This window comes from Mesoplodon densirostris, chromosome 10, assembly GCF_025265405.1.
Source record: "Mesoplodon densirostris isolate mMesDen1 chromosome 10, mMesDen1 primary haplotype, whole genome shotgun sequence".
NCBI lineage: Eukaryota > Metazoa > Chordata > Mammalia > Artiodactyla > Ziphiidae > Mesoplodon > Mesoplodon densirostris.
In genome coordinates, this window is record NC_082670.1 from 103848325 (window position 1) to 103868494 (window position 20170).

At 49.6% G+C, this 20170-nt stretch overlaps 1 protein-coding gene across 1 annotated transcript in view; it reads left to right on the plus strand.

Moving 5' to 3' along the window:
* SLC6A11 (solute carrier family 6 member 11) overlaps positions 1-20170 on the plus strand; it is a 121864-nt gene that overhangs the window by 44572 nt on the left and 57122 nt on the right. Inside the window, exon 6 of the mRNA XM_060109397.1 lies at positions 11131-11265. Coding sequence (XP_059965380.1) covers positions 11131-11265 — 135 coding nt within the window. The remainder of the gene's footprint in view (positions 1-11130; positions 11266-20170) is intronic.

Genomic DNA, 20170 nt, shown 5'->3' on the forward strand with positions numbered 1-20170 from the left:
TTGTGCCGAAAGCCCGTTGTAGACACATGGGTTTATGTCCTGTTTTGTCCCATTCATTCTCACTGGGTTATTGGGGTCAGAATGGGCTCATGCACCAAGTGTTTACAGCTTTCCTAGGCCTCAACGAGAAGCGCGCAGAGCGTGCAAAGATAAGGCCCTCACCCTCAGTAAGGGAGAGGCAGGTGCACGAGAGTGTGGAATGGAAAAGGGCTCAGGAGGAAGGAGAGCTGTTGAGTAAGGGCTGCTGTGCCTGGTGCTGTGTAGACACTGGCTCGTGTAATTCACACCTGCCGTGAGAGGTGGGAACTGTAATCCACATTCCATGGACTTAAGAACCCACGGCTCAGGGACTTCCCTGTTGGTGCAGTGGTTAAGAATCCGCCTGCCAATGCAGAGGACACGGGTTCGAGCCATGGCCTGGGAAGATCCCACATGCCGCAGAGCAGCTAAGCCCGTACGCCACACCTGAGCCTGCGCTCTAGAGCCCGCGAGCCGCAACTACTGAAGCCCGCGCACCTAGAGCCTGTGCTCCGCAACAAGAGAAGCCACCGCAATGAGGAGCCCACGCACCGCAACGAAGAGTAGCCCCTGCTCGTCGCAACTAGAGAAAGCCTGCGTGTAGCAATGAAGACCCAACACAGCCAAAAATAAATTAATTAATTGAAAAACAAAACAAAACGCACGGCTCAGAGGGATTGAGTCAATCTGCTGCATTATTGTCCGCACTTTACAGAAAAGAATATGAAGACCTAGAAAGACAACTTGCCCAAAATCAGCCACATGCATAGAAAGCACCAGAGGCTGGGTTTTGAACTTGGATTTTCTGGAGTCAAGGCCTATCCCGGATCTGTGTGCTGTATTGCCCAGTGTGCTGTAGGCTATGGAGGGAGCATTTTGTCCTTCCTGGATGGCCTCATGCTGAGACCTGGAAGATGTAGTAACTGAACTGGTCTTGAAGATTGGCGAGATTTTGGTAAGTAGAGAAGGTGGAAAGGAGCTTCTGGGTGAACAGAAGCAAAGGCTTGCACGTGGGAAAGTGCAGGGTTTGTTCAGGGAACACAGGGAAATGTGGTGTGTGATGAAGCTGCCCTTGAATTCCCCGTGGTGCTAGGTAGTAGTTGAGTATCGGCCTTGGAGTTGGATGGATCTGAGCTTGAATCCTACCTTTTTCTAGCTGGGCAACCGTGGGCCAAATACTCTAATTCTGGGTGCCTCCATTTCCACCTCTGTGCAATGGGAATGATAATACTACTTTCTGTCTTTTAGAATTCGATAGCATAAGAGTAAAGCATGTAGAGCCAGCAATAACTACTAGTCCCATCATTATATCATTACTAAGTATCCCCTGATCTTCCATTTCTCCCAAACTGAGCACTTTCCCTCTTGAGCCCTCTGCTTTCAACCAGGATGTCCCTGACTACTAAATAGTAAAGCCATGGGATCTCAAGGTTGGAATAGGCCATGGGTGTGGATGATCTTTTTGGTGCCAACCATCAGCAAGAAGAAAGAGTAACACCATTCCCTGGCCTCCTAAGATGTTGGGTTTCTTGCCCACAATGCCCCAACCCTGATGATGAGATTAGATGTTGAGTGAATCCTTCTCTCCTGAACTACCAGGGCTGGAAGTGGCATTTTAGGGTCAATGTCTGAGAAGTCTCTGCAAGTTCCTCTCCATAAGCTGCACGTGAGCCCCCAGCAACCACGTACCCCTCAGCGGGGAGCCCCTGAGCCCCTTCCTCGCTGGGTTCCTGGAGCCCCACAGAGGTTGGTGATGCTCATTGTCCTCAGCTTCTCCAAAAGTCTGGCTTCCCCCTTTGCAGGGCAAGCTTCATCCCTGACATAAACATGTCTGTGATGACACATCTGGGACCCGTCCTTCCCTTCAACTCAGCTTTTGAGTCCCTTCTATTCTTTTACATTGGAATTCTGTCTTAACTGGTCCAGCCTGATAGAATGTCTCCCATTCCATCTCAGCACCCTCGGCACCCTGGCCCCTCAGCTGCTGCTGGAGCTAGGACTTCAGAGGATTCCGTCCATAATGGCCACCATGGCCCACTCCCACTGCCTTCCATCCTTTCTCCTGGAGTCTGGCTGCTACAACTCCTCAGGATGGCTGTGTACACTTCTCTCTGTCCTGATGATTTTTTGTTTTTAATCTCTGAGTCCTGTTCACCCGATTCACCCAGATTTTCCAGGCCATGCATAACCACCTCTTAACACCAGCCTTCCACTGCCACCACATTGCCAGTCACTCCCTTTGTCAGTAAGGGGATCCCATAGGGATTTTCGGGAGACTCCACTCTGTCCCTCCCCATATAGCTAAGACAGCCTCTCTGTTTGCATTTTTGAGCCCCCAGATATGTTGTTCTTTGCCAGTCAAGGCCACTGGGCTGGAGGGCATTGCATCTTGACCCAGTGATACCAGCAAAGGCAGTCAGAATCCTTCAGTTATTGAGCGGTCGGTGTCTGTGTCATGTGCTTGGCGTGGTGATCTCTAATCTTCACATCGACCTTGGAAACAGGGGTTATCCTCATTTTACACTGAGGAAGATGGAGGCCCTGGAAGGCTGCAGAGACCTTCTAACCCAGGCACGCACCTTTGTACTTGGTGGTGGGGTCCACACTGTCAGGTCAGTCTAAACTGTGACAGAGAAGGTTGGAACTGTGGATTACCAAGAAATGGTGATCTCTGGCAGGTCTGTTCTAAGTTCTGTTTTACTATGATGGACGGGACCTTTCTGCAGGCTTCCTGACTCTACTTATTCCTATTCCTGGTTGACCCCAGGTGTAGGATGGTCCCTCTCAAGAGTCCATGTTCAGATCCTCAGGTTGTCCTCAGCATCTTCGCTTCATTCTGAGTGGAAAGGAATAGTGTGGATCATCTGGGCAGGTGCATTCACTTAAGGAAAGGTGGCATAGACTAAGATTGGGGGGCTTCCCTGGTGGCGCAGTGGTTGGGAGTCCGCCTGCCGATGCAGGGGACGCGGGTTCGTGCCCTGGTCTGGGAAGATCCCACATGCTGTGGAGCGGCTGGGCCCGTGAGCCATGGCCGCTGAGCCTGTGCTCCCGGAGCCTGTGCTCCGCAACGGGAGAGGCCACAACAGTGAGGGGCCTGCGTACAGCAAAAAAAAAAAAAAAAAAAAAAACCAAAAAAAAAAAGATTGGGAGCAGGCCCTACCCACAGTCACAGAGGTAGTCAGGGGTTAGATTCAAGGGTTAGATATTTAGGTTACGTGTTTGACTTTGTTTGTATCTGATTGGCCAGAACGTAGTCACCTGGTCACACCTAGCTGCAAGAGAGGCTGGGAAATGTCTTTATTCTAGGCAGCTATGGATCCAGTCGAAACTTAGGGGGTTTGTTACTGCTGAAGAAGGGAGAGTGGATCTTTGGTGGGGGACAGCTCAGAGTCTCTACCGTTGTGGTGGGTTGGGGACTTAGAATCCAGTTATCCCTCCCTCCCTTGTTGCCTCTCAGTTCTAATCCTGTCCCTTGTCACTTTCCCTCACTTACTCCTCAGCCCAGCTCAGGGCTGATGCCATGTTACCTGGACCCCAAGGCAAGCCAGTGTTTTGGCATATTCTTTTAGGCTCCACACAGGTGCTAATGACAAACCACTGTCAAATTAAAACTTTAGCTCCTCATGGAAATGTCGCTGCATTGCTAAAGTACTGTTACCTCCTTGAATAGTGAATACCTTCACTATTTTCTTTTGAAAACATGATTCCCTCCACCTATTTAGAATTTGGTTACTTGAAACAGACAGAATGTTTTTTCTTTGTTTACTGTTTCTGCTACAGTGGTCTAAGAACGCCTCTAAACATGATGAAGAGGCCAGATGTGTCCATGGTGACCTCCCTTTTCAGATTCTCATTCTCCTGGCACCTTGTTCCTAGAGATCAATAACATCTGCATGGAAGTTACGCCAGACTATTTGGTGCCTGCTGTAGCGTTCTTTCCTAGGGGTTCAGATAGTGCTGTGTCAAAATCCGAAGCTGGGAAAAATCTGTTGGTGTTCAAAACAATGATTCTCTAAGGATTGGATGTTCAGTACCCTGCTTTCCAACCATATGGGATGGGCGGAGGTACCCCAGACACAGAGGCAAACATGGCTGGGGTAGCCGGCAATGATGAGTTGCTGCCTGAAGTCAGGCAAGCTGGGCCCCTGAGGTTAAGGACAGACAGAGGAGCAAACAGGAGTTGAAAACAGGAAGGTATTGTGTCGCCAGGTTTACAGCAGAGAGCCCAGCACATGTGGTGGAGAGGGCAAACTCCTGATCACTGACAGCTCTGTGACCTGGAACAAGCCACTTCTCTCTCAAGCCTCAGTTTTTTCTTTGTCTGCAGAGTGGGGATAGAACTTATTCAAGTGGTATTAAGATCAGCTCAAGATACTCTGTGACACATCTCAGGCACCCAGTAGGTGCTGAGTTAACCTCAGTGTCTTCCAAGCTCCAGGTAGCTGGCTCGCGGAAGGTTCAGCCGAAGTCAGGATCAGGACCCTGGAGAGCTCCAGGGAGTCCTGGTCCTTTGAAAAGGGTTGTGCTCTAGACAGGGGTCCCCAAACCCGGGGCCCACGGACCACGCGGCCTGTTAGGAACTGGTCTGCACCGCAGGAGGTGAGCAGTGGGCGAGCGAGCGAGCGTAGCTTCATCTGCCGCTCCCCATCGCTTGCATTTACCACCTGAACCATCTCCACACACCCCCTACACCCCCAACCCCCCCCACCTGCCCCCCCTCCACCCCGGCCATCTGTGAAAAAATTGTCTTCCATGAAACCGGTCTCTGGTGCCAAAAAGGTTGGGGACCTATGCTCTAGGAAACATTGCAGTTGCTGGGATGGATCTCCGCTTCATCCATCCTGTCCTTCTCACAAATAGGGGAAGTGTTCTTTCTCCTGGCGGTCCACAGGGTGATTTTAGTAATATGTGAGCCCAGATTAAAGAACATCCCATCACATAATGAGACCGTATTCCCTTTTCATGTGTCTGAAGGCAAAAGGTGCAGTAAGCTGGCTCATTTTTTAGCACCTCTCTGACACTTGCTCCTCTTGCCTTTGAACTAAGAGAGAACACTGCTCAGACTCAGAACCTTTAGCTAGAATTTAATCACATTTTATCTTCATTGCATTTATTTTTGCATTTATCTTCTATTTGTGGTAAGAGATAATGGTTTTCAGTTTATTGTGGCAGTTTACAGTTTTCTTATTACATAATATTTTTTAATGTAAAAGAGCATATTGATTTATAGAAAATATTAAGTAAATAATGCAGAGATGATACATGTATGTGGCAAAAAAAATTGGGAAGATGGTAAGAGTGATTCCAGTTTGGATTAGTTCACCCCCCCCCGCCTCATTGTCGATGGTAAAATGCCAGCCCAGGGAGAGTATGGAACTTGCCCAAACTGCTCAGCAAACTGTACCTTCTGACCCTGCGGTCTTGGGTCCTTGCCCCAACACCACCCTGCTAGCTCAGGGCCTTTTGAACAATGCTCAGCTTTCCAATTGACTCCATTATCCTAGAAAACTTAGGGAGGGGCAGCCCTTCTTCAACTTTCGTGGCATTCTCAGTGATCGGACCGTCCCCTCCCCCTAGGAAATAAATAGCTTTGTCCTGGAAGTAGGGAGAAAACACCCCACAATTCCAGTATTGGAATGCAAATGAGCAATTAGAGTCAATTAAAACAGGATACAGTATAATTACCACCAATTGTGCTAACCTTTATATTCAGTAGGACTTGACCTGCTAAAAGGAAATTAAACAATAGTAAAACAAAAAATAAAAAAAAAACCAACACAACCTCTTTCTGAACCAAAGGGTGTGCTTTGGTCAGGAGTCTCCTTTCAGAGGCCTGAGAGGTCTGACAGCTGAGACCCTCCTTCCCCCACACCCACCTCTCTGGGTCCTAACCACCACTGGCAGTGGCCAGGAACAGCCAGGCTTGATGGTACCTTGTCAGTGACCTTATTATGCCCGTAACCAGACCCTGCATAATTTAGCATAATGCCTGAGCCCTGCTTGGCTCCCTTCCAGACAGATCCTAGGGCCTCAGACATCTTGAAACTGAACTTTGCACCTGAACTTCCTTGCCCTCCATCATTGGACTGGTCTGTCTTTTAAAGCCACATCTCCTGTGGTTTCCTTATTTATGAACACTCCCTAAAATCCGATGCAATTTTCTGAACCCCATTTTATGTGATTCTAACATTTCACATGGACAAAGCACAAGAGCTATTCTGAAGACCTGCATTCTAACCTCGGGGTCCAGATATCAGACTACTGATTTGTTTCTCTAACAAATATTTATTGAGCACATTGTATGTACCTTATGCCAGCCTGGGCACTGTGGATACAGCAGAGAATGTAAAAGACCCAACTCCCTTTTTCTGTGGAACTTACATTTTAGAAATGTTAAACTTGCAAGACAGTAAAACAGCTGACAGAGAACAGCTACGGTGCTGGGCAGATGCTGGCGTGACTGGGGGATGGATGTGGGGTGAGGGTCAGGGAGGACGTGGCAGACAGGCGTGGTTTATAGTGAAGAGGGCGGCTCCTGACGTAAGACTGAGGTACTTCAAACCCACCACCGGGGGCCTCCCTGCCTGATGTGGACAGTAGATTGGACGATATCGCAGCTGGAAGGCAGGGCCCCTGGCTTTGAGGAGTCCTCAGCCCTGTGGGGATTCAGGCGTACCCAGGACTAACGCCTTGGGTGGCCCAGGAGCCGGGGATGGACGTTCTGGACAAAGGGAGGCATGAAAAGGCAGGGAGGTCTGAAGGAGGCCTGGCATGCGCCCCAGCAGCGAGGAACCTGGCACAGCGAGAGCGGAGTGGTTGGGGGAGGGGTGGAGACCGATGGAGTCACACAGCAAGTTGGGGCAGCGCCAGGGTTGGAGCACAGGGTCCCTGACGTGAAGCCCAGCCCTTCGCTCTGTATCCCACGACCCTGAGTGAGAGACTGGGAGGTGGGCTCAGGAGCAGGAAGACACAGGCCAGCTTCTTATTTTAAAAACTTGGGCTACGGAATGGGGCTGTCACATGACTGAGAAGAAAGGTGATGAAGGGCCCTGACGATGAGGATGAAGGCAGGGTGTCATTTCTGAGTATAGTTGGAGATCAAGTTGGCAGGACTGGATGCTCCTGCTGGGGTGTGAGGGCAGCCTCGGTGAGGCTGACTGCAGCCTGAGCACCCGCAGGACAACCTGGAGGTGCCTAGACATCCCAGGGGACCAGATCTGTGCTCATTTCAGGCTGGTTCCATACCTTCCCCGCCTGAATCAGCTCTCCTGTTCCTGCTTAGCCTTGGAGACCCAGCTCCAACCCCGCTGTCACGGCCAGGAGAAGGCCAGAGCCCTTCCTGGAGACCCTCCAACCTGTCTCTCTAGCCTTCTTTCCCGGTTTCATGCTACTGTGGTGGGTTCATGACCCTAGACACCTCATCCGTGTGCACACATCCAGCAGTGCTTGAGCACAACACCTGGTCTCACCATTCTGAGGGCTGGGACTAAGGACCTGCAGTGGATGGTGAAGGCATGAGTGAAAAATGGACTAGAGCAAGGGGAGCAGGTAGCGGGTTCTTCCCAGCTGATAATGGGGCTGCCTGGAGTCCCATGCGGAGGGTTCTGGGGCCACATCCAGGCTTAGCTGCAGGGTATCATAATCAGCTAGTGATGTCTGGCATGGGCACAGGAGGGAAGTGGCATCATGTGTACCATTTACGTGCAGGTTCTCAATAACAAGGTCTGTACTGTTTAGACAGTCTACAGCTGCTCTTGGGAAAAATCAAAGGTGATATGCACGTGTCTAGGATGGCTGAGGGTAGAGACAGATTGCAAGGGGCTTTTAGGAGAGCTGGGCCAGCAATGCATCTCAGTTTTCATACTGCTCTCCACTTGCGTGCATTACATAACGATCCTCCCGAACCACCTTTTGTACCCTGGCTCCAGGCTCTCCAACATCAGCTTACAAGGGGATTGTTCTAGCTAACGCCTGACACCCAGTGGTTTCATTTTGGCAGCCTGACTCGTCCGCACTGTGGTCTTCGGGCAATTTACCTGAATATTTTATTTCCCTTATGGTTTTACAAAATGAGCATAAAAAGGAGGGTGTGGGTGCCAGTGGAGAGAGTGGAGTTCTCCTAAATGTCATATTAGAAGCAGAGCATCCATTTAGAACTCACCACTTAATAAATCCTGCCCATGTGCTGACTGAGGAGCAGTCTGCTCTGTGTACCACCAGGGGCATGGCAGGCTGCGTGTGGCCAGGTTATGGATGACCCCTGATGACACACCAGTGGCCCAGTCCTCTCACCACAGACCAGACAGAGCACAACCAGCACATTTAGTCACATCAGGATGGTCCCATAGATGAAGGCCAAATGTCTATGATTTTCGTTTGTTCTTATGTTCTACAGGATAACATCTTTTTCCCTAAATTTTGTGAGCATTGGGGGTTAAGCTCCAGAAATATCATTAATCAGGTCCTGGGCATTTTGGATAATTAATCTTCTGCCATACAACAGAGACAAAAATGGAAATTATACCATGAAAGCAATAGATTTTCGCCTTCCCAGCTTCATAGACATAAGCTGGTTGATTAGGGGGGTTCATTTTGAAGGAGGAGAATCAAGCATTTGTGTGAAATGCTGAAGATCTATGATAGATTGTGCCTACAAAGCTAAGGGAAGTGGAGATTTTATAGCAATCTTAATTAGCTCTCTGGGCAGGAACCACCAACATTTACTGTTTACTGGTCTCTAATTTATTATTATTAGTATTATTATTACTAGTATTGTCTACTGGTCTGTAGTTATATATTTGACTTGCTTTCAACTTCTTTGGATTACCATATATGTGACAGCAAGAAACTGTTTGTATTGATTATATGCCTTGTCGATTGAGCCAGTGGTTGATCTGGGAACATGGACATAGAAATTTGTGGGGCAGAGTTGTGGGTGGCCTGAGGTGGGTGCCATCATGGTAGGTTAGGAACAGTGTCTGGATGAGATCATCCAGCCTTCCAGGTTGTGCTGGCAGGACCCATGGACACCACCCCCTGCTGGTTCTTATTTCCTATTGTTCAGGCTGAGTTTAAATCCCTGCATTGTCACTTACCAACCAAATGACTTAACTTCTCTGAGAGTCACATCTGTAAAAATGGGGAAAATAACACTGAATTTGCATGGCTGTCGTGGGAGTCACATATACAGCTTCATGGTTGATTGCATGACCTTGAAGTCAGACAGGCCTCATTGTGAATCTGACATCTGACATTCCTTAGCTGGGCCATCCTAGGTGAGTGAGCAGTGACCTCTCTGACATTCCTCATATCTAAAAAGACGATAATCATAACTATCTGAAGAATGAATGTCTGGTGTGTGGAAGTGATGAATAAACATAGCAGTTTCTATCGTCATGTGTAAAGTGCGCAGCATATAGTAGGATTTTATTCGTTCCTTCTTCCTTCCGTCTCCATTTCCCATGTCCTGAACTCCTATTCATCCTTTACGGGACGACACCTGGGTCACGTCCTTGGAGAAGCCCTCTCTTGACTACCCCTGAGATTAGCTACTCCCTTCTCTGTGCTCCACCATCCTTTGCATTCCCCTGATTACACAGTGCATTAGTTATCTACCTACATACACGCCTGTCTTTTCTGTCAGCGGGAAGCCTCTTGAAACAGAAACTTTCATCCTGTGACTCCCATTCATTCAGGAGTCTAGCTCAGTGTTCGGTACAAGGGAGTGTCTAGGGTGTGTGAGTGAATGAGTGAGTAAATAAATAAATGAGTGGAGTGAAGGCCTGAGCCACTAGTGAAAGAAACCCTGCATTGCAAAGGGGTGAGAGGCTCCAGAGTGATGGAGGGATTAAGATCTTAGGTCCTCGAGCACAGCTTCTGTACTTGAGGAATCTGAGCCTCTGGACCATCCAAAAGCTGGTGCCCATATCTGTGAAAGTGCACATTTGGGGGAAAAGGGGGAGAGGGTCCATAACTGTCATCAGATTCTCAGAAGTGTCTGTGGCCCCCAAATATTAACAAGTTGATGCTCTAAATAGGTGGAGGAATGAAGTGATTGGAGGAGAGCATGTGACGAGGGAGAAAAAATAAGACCAGGAGGGGACACTGAGTCCTGAGGGCACCTTAGGTAGAACAGGAACTCCTGTGGTCTGTCAAGGTGTTGCTGTTTCCTTCTGTGCAGCTCTTGTTCAAGGAAGCTTAGGGAAGATTTCGTTTCTTTCACTGCCTTGATTCTTGCACAGAATCCATGGGCTGCAAGGGTCTCTCAGGTTCATTGGGTCCAATCACTTGCTTCCAAGCAGACCAAGCAGAAATGATTCCAGGAAAACACTGGGTCTTTCCCACCCTAAACAGCTCCCCATCCTCCTCTCCCCCTCCCATTCCCTCCTCTGTTTTATCCTCCCCTCTCCTCTCCTCTCCATCTTTGGCTGTGAAAACTTGATTTTCATTAAGAGCAGTGATGTTCAAAAATGTGGGTCTTGGGGCTTCCCTGGTGGCGCAGTGGTTGAGAGTCCGCCTGCCGATGCAGGGGACACGGGTTCGTGCCCTGGTCCAGGAAGATCCCACATGCCGCGGAGCGGCTGGGCCCGTGAGCCATGGCCGCCGAGCCTGCGCGTCCGGAGCCTGTGCTCCACAGCGGGAGAGGCCACAGCAGTGAGAGGCCCGCGTACCACAAAAAAAAAAAAAAAAATGTGGGTCTTGACCCATTAGTGAATTGTGACATGAATTTAAAGGGCCATGACCAGTTTTTTAAAAATGACAGAGTATGATAGAAAATATTAGAGTGCATCACACATGTGAGATGAGCATGAGTTGGTGAAACTTCCTGTTTCAGCTCTATGTGTGTATGAGTTGTGATATCGTATATATTTCTTTCTTCCGTTCTGGTCAAAAAAAGATTGGAAAGCACTGATCCAGCACCACTGTGGGCTCTCAGGAGATGCTCACTGCAAGACCCAGCCTTGAGGGGGTGGGTGCGAGAACAGGCTGTGTGAGGGCTCACTTCTTACCGCTGCGCTGGGTGGCCCTTTGCTGCCGGCAAGAAGTTAGGGGCCTGCCACGTTGCCCGCCACCGTCACTCCTTCTTGATCCTTTCCTCTCCTCTCCTGGCAGGTGGTGTACGTCACCGCGACCTTCCCCTATGTCATGCTGCTGATACTCCTGATCCGGGGGGTCACGTTGCCCGGGGCCTCCGAGGGCATCAAGTTCTACCTGTACCCCGACCTCTCCCGGCTCTCCGACCCACAGGTAAGAGTCGCTGGCTCCGTGCACAGCCGCCCTCCACCTCTGGGAAGCCTTCTACACGGAGACTCAACGACCCTTGGAGGGAAGTCTGTGGCCCCTTCTCAGAATAATACTTTTCAATGCATAAATTACATACACAGGGAATCAAATGCATTGAAATACAATCACCAAAACATGAAAAATAGACAGATTTGTGACATGGTAATGTAGCAAGATCCAGCACGAGGTGAATAATTTCCATGATTTCAAAGTAGTGATGAGCATACATGATATTTGGAGAACTCTGTACCGTGATATGAAAATATCTGGGATTTCTACCGATTACAGTACTGTGGACTGTTGCCTGCCTTTGTAATTGAAGGAAATGCTAAATTTCAGTTAGAGGTCATTTAAAATAAAAATACACTTTTTTCTCCACCTAAGAACACAGATCTCTGCAGGCGTGCTTCTCTGAGAGAAACTGGGTCTTTGTTGGTGATTTTCTTTGCGGGGGTAGGTCACAGAAACAAAGTAACTGGTGACCTGGCTAAGCTGTCAGTTGTCTTTGGAAAGGCATCAGCTGTTCTGAATTCTGGGTAGAACTGTTCATGCCGAAGCCTCTCCAGGTGGGTAGGGGTGGTGTGCCTGGGGGGTGTGTTAGACAACAGATGAACGCAGCATCTTAGGGGCCCAGGTCTTCTCAACCTCCACTACTTGTTAGAAACTCCTGGGGAGCTTTTGAAAATCCTGATTCCCACCCAGAGCGCAACCCATACCATTGAAAACAAACTCTCTGGGGGTGGGTCTCAGGTCTCAGTGTCTTTTAAAGGCCCCCTGGCAATTCCAATGTGTGAAATAACATACTCAACAGATATCTCAGTGGGTGAAGAGGCGCTCGTTTTTCTTTGAAAATAAACACAGATCGTGCAGTAGAGTGTGGGATCTGCATTCAGCTGATCACGAGGCTTGCAAGAGATGTCAGGTCTTCTGTCTCTGGCTTGCGGCCACCCCCATTAGGAGAATGGGGGTGTGAGGAGTGCTGGTTCGCGCAGCTCAGCTGTAGCTCATTACGGTGGGTTCAGGTGGATGGCGGCTGGGCCCGTGTGCTCATTTCTGTCTCAGTTTGCCCCGCCGTGAGGGCCCCGAGGCTCAGGCCCCAACAGCAGCAGCCTGAGCTGCAAGCAGAATCCCAGGAAGAAGGAAATTAGCTCCTGATGGCTGGCTTCACTAACTCCAATGTCTGATGCCAAAGGCTCAGTTGAAGAAGCAGTTTTGGAAAGCAGATTTCCAAAATCACTGGTCTGTGCATTTTTGTTAGGTCCACAAATTCTGCCTTGATCCAGGATGGCTGTCCTGTTCTCTCTGCCCACCGGCTTCCTTCTCCTGGTCCTCAGGGCTGGCCAGTCCTGAACATCTCCCAGAGTTTCCAAACCTGGCTGATCCTCAGAACACCTTGGCACATGCTGAAATGCATTTTCTCAGGGGGCTGAGATGGCACCTGGGCATCTGTGTCATTAAGAAGCTTCAGAGGCCATTCTGATGATCAGAAAAGTTTGCAAAAACCCAACTGATACCTACAACGTTGGAGCCCTACACATAGATAGACACGTGTGCACACTCAGACACACCCACCTCCACACGCAGAATAGAAGTGAGGCCAGGCGGTTCCCCATTCAGACCACCTGCCCTGATCATCCCAGTTTCCTACCGGATCTTTCCTTTAGGCCTCTGGGTCCCAGGCCAGCACGTATCGGCGAGGCTGTTCTATGGAGTGGCTGCTTGGAGTGGTGGAAAGCACACAGGGCTGGGAGTCAGGACATGGATTCTTCCTCTGGTTCTGCCACTGGTCCTGAGTGACCTTCGACAAGTTCCTTCTCTCTTTCTCCTTCTGGGCCTCAATTCCCCGCTGATGACATGAAAGGGTGAATTCAGTCAATGGTTTTCAAAGTAGATTTGGAGAGCCCTGAGTTTTCCATGAGCATGAGTCGGCAAACTATGACCTGCACACCAAATTCAACCCTCTGCCCATTTTTATAAATAAGGTCTTATTGGAACATGGCCATGGTATTATTATTTTTTTAACATATTGTCTGTGGCTCTTCAAAGGCAGAACTGGGTGGTTGAGGCAGAAACCATATGACCCCCTGTATCAAGGGTTCCAAGACCTCCCCCCATCACCACCCCACATTCAGTGATTTATTAGAAGGGCTTTCAAGACGTAGAAGAAGTTATTCTCTTGGATTTGGTTTATTTCCATCATCAGTGGCAGAAAAAGACACATCAGGCAGAGTCTGGAGGAATCCACACCAGGCGTAGAGCAGTCTCTCCCCTTGCTGCCGGGAGAGGCTGCACAGAACGTCCTCCTTCTTCCAGTATCGAAATGTGGCAGCACGTGGGCAGCACTTCTGCCCAGAGGAGACTGCTCTGGACTTGGAGTGCGGGTTTTTAATGGGGGCATTTTATTAAGTGCATGATCGATCACAGTTCTCTGGATTCCACACCCCCATCAGGAAAGCAGGCATTCGCTGTAAAGTGCATTGCTTGTATGGACAGTCCAGGCAGGCTGGTCCAGCAGAATTGAGTGCCCCAGGCATGCGGACAACCACATCACTTGGCATCGTAGGGAATGTCGTAGCGGAGTTCCCAGACACCTGGGCAAGCCATGCCTCCTGGAGAGCAGCATCAGGCCTGCTATGGTAACGCTTTCCTGCACACCTGCAAAACATTAAATATTTACTGTTTGGCCTCTTCTGGAGAAAGTCTGCTGACCCCTGAGTTGAAGAACCTTCAGACACCTGTGAGGGGAAGGTTGATGGGCTCTGACCCCCACCTGATCCCCCCCACTCCATCCTTGTTGCCCTCTGCCTCTACTGCCACCAGCCTCATTCAGACCACCACCATCTCCCATTTGACAACTACAGAAGCCTCCTAACTGGTCTTCCAGAAGTGGCTCTTAACCCTTCTAGGCTACTTCCCACCCAGCAGCAGAGTGATCTTTTTGAAATATAAATCTGATGGGCACCTCTTTGTTTAAATCCATTCTGGGGTTCCCTGTGGTCTTTGGAATAAGATCCAAGTGGAGGGGCCTCTAAGGTCCTCTGTGAGCTGCCTCCTTGCTGCATCCCCCATCACTCTCCTCCTCTATCATTCCAGACCTTAGAATTCCAGATTTGGGGCTCCTTTCTGCCCCAGGACCTTCGCACATGCTGTTTCTCCACTGGGAACACTCTTTCTCCCCGAGACCCTCCTTCCCCACCTTGCCTGAACAACCCGCAGTCACCCTTTAGGATTCAGTTTAAACATTATTTGGTCAGGCAAGTCTGTCCCAACTGCCAACCATGCACCCCTGGACTGACTTTCCAAAGCACTTATCATGTTTGTGGTGAAATAATCACATACATATGTCATATATATGTATGACCTGTATGATTTATTTATTTTCCATTTATTTGCAACAGATATTTACTGAGTGCCTACTCTTGTGTCAGAGATTATTATGGGTATTAGGCATATGGAATTAGACAGTGGACAAAAGAGTGATCGCCGCCCCATGGAATTTATATGCTGGCTGGGGAAGAAGGCAGTAAACAAAATCAAGTAAAAGATGCCATCCATTAGAGGGTGGCAAGAACCATGGAGACAAAGTATGGACGTGGGGAAAGAGTGCTGGGGAAAAGGGCTGTGATTCCCAACAGGTGGCCAAGAAGGGCCTCTCTAAGAAGGCACCTTGGAAGCTGGGTCTTTATCTGCCTTGCCCACCACTGTGTCCCTAGGCCCTGGATAGCTCAGTGCCTGGTACATAATAGCTCAGTAAATGTTTGCTGAATGAATGTAAGAGCCAGAGCTATTGTGGTTTTTAAAGAAAGATTTTGTTGCTTTAGCAAAAAGTCTAAAAACCTCCAGCTCACCAGATCTGTGAGCTGTAATGTTTTTTGTTTCTCTCTCAGTAATGGCCAGAAAATGGATATGTTTGTGTGTGTCTCCACCAAAAAGCAATAGTCATAGCTGATTGTCTGGACAGAGATACGGATAGTGACCCCAAAGGGTAAGGAAAACAAAACTCCAGGTAGCTAGTGTTTTTTGGAAGCTGGGGTGTGTCGCAGAAACAGCTCACCATGTCTGGAAAGGGAGGTGGGAGCAGCCCTGAACCTGCTCTTGTGCTCTGGGGGCTGAAAGGCAGGCAGTGGAGTGTACAGTCATGATGAGTCTGCATAAGGGTTTTGATGGCTCCTCAAACTTTGGAGGCTGGTGTATCCTGCAAAGCTTGTCTCCTTGTGGAGAGGGAGGGCAGCATCTGAGCAGGTCAGTAGAATCACAATGCCCCAGCTGGAATGTCTACTCGACAGATAGAGAGATCCAGGTCAGAGAGGCTGAGCCACTTGCCTGTGGCCACACAGCCGCTTAGCAATCCAGTGAAGACTTAGAGCCCAGGGCTCCTGGGTTCTGGGAAGGACAACTCCTAAATGAAGGGAGTTGTCTTAAGAAGAAAACAGATCCACACCATCCAGTAACAACTGTTCCCATTTGTACATATTCCAGACCATGAAGAAGCAGAGGCCACTGGTTTTGATTCCTACTCTCCCGTTATTGGAGATGTGGCCTCAAGCAAGATTCCTCACCTCTCTGGGGTGAGTCCCCTCTTTTCTAGAATGAGGATCCCAGGCTGTACTAGCCCCATCAGATGACCATGAAGGTCTAGGATGATGGCCCAGCCGTGGAGGAATATTCTTTTCCTTTTATAGTTATGTACTTATTTTAATGTGCATTAGGAAAAAATCTGGGATATCAACCAAATCAAAATACACACACACACACACACAGAGTTGACCCTTGAACAACACAGGTTTGAACTGTGTGGGTTCACTTATACATGGATTTTTTTTTTTTTTCAGTAAATGCTACAGTACGATGTGTGGTTGGTTGAATCTCCGGATGCAGAGCCCCAGACACAGAGGGCCGACTACAGGACTTGAGCATCTGTAGATTTTGGTTTCTGTGTGAAGTCCTGGAGCCAGTCTTCTGAAGATACTAAAATCCACAAATCCTCAAGTCCCTTACTGTTGGCCCTCCATATCCACAGGTTCTGCATCTGCAGATTGAACAAACCACAGACCATGTAGTATTTTCCATCTGCAATTGGTTGAATCCAAGGATGTGGAACCGTGAATACAGAGGCCCAACAATGTACACACTCACATGTATATATTTGACACCCCTCCCCACAACCTCACACACATACTCTGAAGGGTAATTTGGCAAGAACTTTGAAAACCAGGAGTGAGCATAGGCTGCCACCCAGAACATCCCTTATGTGTGTGCATAAGGAGGCATGCACATAGAGGTTTGCTAAAAAAAAAAAAAGAAATAGTTTATCATAGGAAACATTGGAAATAAATATCCATCAAATAATGAGTGGTAAAAATATATATATATATTTGTGTGTGTGTGTGTATATATATGCATGATAAAATAAACAAAGTTAATTTTTTTTATTTTGCAAATTATGTTTATTATCTTGTCATAACATTCTTTTTTTTAACGTCTTTATTGGAGCATAATTGCTTTGCAGTGTTGTGTTAGTAAGGCAGTATTAAATAAATATTAGAACAAACATGGACATGGCAAAAATAGTGCAAGTGAAAGGTTGTTGGCTGAAGTTTGGGCCACAGCCGGGGCTGGAGGGACATCTGGGTAGCGTTAGGACTTGAGGTGGCCACATGCTCCCGCTCAACACGAGAGGCCAGCTCTCACAGTTAGAGAAAGCGGGTCGGAGAGCAGCTGGCTGGAAATATTTTATCAGGAGGTCAGTAAAAGCCTGGGTCTTGTGTCTCTTGGTAGTGTTCTCCTTTTAGCAAGTCCAGATTTTTTTTTCCTGAATAATCATCTTAACTTAGTTTCCCATTTGTACTTCAAATTGCACCGAGAAGGAAAGTTCCTGGAAAGTGTCACTCGGTCTAGTTGTTTGGCTGCTCTCGGAGTGTGAACACGCTTGTTTCGTGGGGATGATCTAGAAGTTGCAGTGTTCAGGCTGTGAGAGACTCAAGGGTTGATTCTGGAGCCACCTGGGTGGAGAGCTGGGAAGGAGAGGTGATGGGGACAGGTGAGCCACAGGGAGGTCATTGGTCCCCTGGGCTGCTCCATCCGGTCCCTGGGGAGTAGGGGGTGGTCCGTGATCTCAGGTGCACTGAGGGGTCAGCAGGGGGTGAAGCGAGCACTTGGTTGGGGGGTCCTTCCTGATCTGCAGACCGCACGAGGACAGGCATCCCGATGGTCCTGTGTACCACTCATCTGTCACCAGAGCCTGGCAAAGCCGCACCTTCCGTTATTCCACATGCTCGTTGCGTGAACCTATGTGCCAGACATCAGTGTGCAGAATGAGTAAGACCGCCCCCTTCCCCGCAGGGGGACCCACAGTCTAGCGTAAGAGGGCAGAGTCACCCCTCCTCGCCTGAGTTCTTGTCCCTGTAAGAAGAGGGAAGAGGGACTGGGCGAGATCGCAGCTTCCTTCCAGTCAGTTGAGAAGAATGTGGCAGCTTGTTACTGATAACCGTCCTTGCGCCAAAGCCAGTGCACGATTCAGCCTTTTGTACATACATCCAAGGGGATGGGAAGTGGCTGCCCTCTTGCCATGCCTTTTCCTCTCATGCCTTCCAGAGGCTTACTTGGTGGGGGCCTCAGGGGCGGGGGGTGCTGATGGCTGAGGCTGCACGCGTTAGAACCCCCAAATCTCCTGGTCTCTCCTGCAGCCTGAGGCACCGGCCCTGTCCTGGGGCTCCAGTGATAACTGAGGGGGCTGCACATTACCATCAGAGCTTCACTTCTCTGCAGACATGTTGGGGGTTCCCGGAAGTCTTGGGCCTGGGGTGGGTGGGGGGGTGCCCATGCAGGTCATCAGGGGGAGGGGAGGCAGTGACCCACAGGAGAAAGACGGTCCCCAGGGTGCCTTCCCGCCCCATAGGACGCTCTTCTCCCGGCATCCGGACCAGACCGAGGAGGAGCTTAGACGCAGCTCTGCAGCCTCCCCGGGATCCAGCACCTCTATTAACTCCAGGCCCGGGCCCAGCTCCCCTACCCTCCTGCTTACAAGGGGCTCAGACACGCCTATCTGCTGTGTCATTTACATTTACAAAGGGACACAGGGAGCCTGACTGGTGCAAAGCTCTGGACCCCAGCTCCGCGGGGCCTTGGACAAGGGAAAATTCCCTTTGAGGGACCCTCCTGGCCCCTCTGGGCTTGTGTGGCAGGAATTCTCCATCAAAACTGATTGTCCGGGGCCTCCCTGGTGGCGCAGTGGTTGAGAGTCCGCCTGCTGATGCAGGGGATACGGGTTCGTGCCCCGGTCCGGGAGGATCCCATATGCCGCAGAGCGGCTGGGCCCGTGAGCCATGGCCGCTGAGCCTGCGCATCCAGAACCTGTGCTCCGCAACGGGAGAGGCCACAACAGTGAGAGGCCCGTGTACCGCAAAAAAAAAAAAAAAAAAAAAAAAAAAAAACTGATTGTCGGTCCGGGTCGGGGAGTGTTCACAACAGCCGCCTCTTCCTGTCTCCCAGCTAGTGAAGCAGGAGAGAGAACCCCAGAAAGCAAAAGTAGGTAAAGAGCTAAGTTGTGGGAGCCTGGGAGCTGGGAGAACACTTTCCTCACAGGAAAACGCAGGGTCGAGAGAGCCATGGCAGTTGTTTCCAGGTCTAAAAGGCTGTAGTGTCCGTGAGGGCTTCCTGACCACCTGGTTTAAAACCGCAGCCCCTTTCCACCCTCCACGCATTCTGCCCACCTTCCCGGCTTTGGTTTCTCCCTGACACTTGACAACATTCAGATGTTGTTCATTGTGTGTCACTGTCCTCCACACGCTACAGTGTAGGCTCCATGAGCGAGCGCAGGTGACTGATCTCTTTCGTTCGCTGAAGAACTCCAGCCCCCAGAACTGTGCCTGCCCCACAGTACACACTCGATAAATAGTTTTTGAATGAGTGAAGGAAGGATGATTCCCACCAGAGCCTGTGTGACTTTGCATTACGGTGACATAGCATACATTGTGGTTGGGGGTCTGCTCTCCAGAGAGGTTTTCAGTGCAGTGGAACCTGGTGTCGAGGGAAAGAAATTTCAGACACTACTGCCCTTGAGCTGCTGGACGGCCTTCAGCCCATCCCTTTACTTCTCTGGGCTCAAGGCGCTCACCTGTCCGTCCAGGTATGACTATCTACTGCATAGAGTAGCCGTGAAGCCAGTGCGCCTGGGAATGCAAACACACTTCTAGTTTTCAGTTTGGGTGCCCGGCACATAGGAGGGCGCCGGGAAGTCGACGGTGTTCCTCATTCTGTGTCCACGCCACTGGCACTGGCCAGGGCAAGCCTAGGCCTCACAGCCCAAAGCGGAGGCCTTGAACTCAGAACCGAGAGCTTTTATCATGACTTCAGTAAATTAAGTTTCTCGTCAAGCCCTTGAAGCTACACAGCAACTCGCCGCCTTTGTCCCCTGGCAATTTGCATTCCGTGGTCTGTTATAACTTTCTAAACATCTATTTGTCTTCTCTGTCAGCCCTGTGTTCTCTCTGAAGTGTGAAGTGCTTCCACTCCATTTTTTTTTCCCTCAAATTTTTATTTTCTGCCTTTTCAGTATTTGGGGAGCCAAGGGGCTCTTGCAGGAAATCACATTTTCCCTGCCCCAGATTCCTGCCACTCTCGCTCTTCATTGTGTTTCAAGTGTGTGTTTTCAGGGTAAGAATAGAAAAACCTGTCACAGATCCATGTTGTGGGGTCTGCTTTCCCAGGGCGTGTACAAGTTCCCCAAGTCAGCCTCCTCTCTGGAGGGAACTGGAGCCTGCAGCTAAGGTGTCAGATCCTGGGGATGGGGTCCAAGGATGCCCAAACAGTGAGAGCCCGTAGAACACCAAATCTATCCCCCTCCCCACCCCAAAGGAGGACACATCAG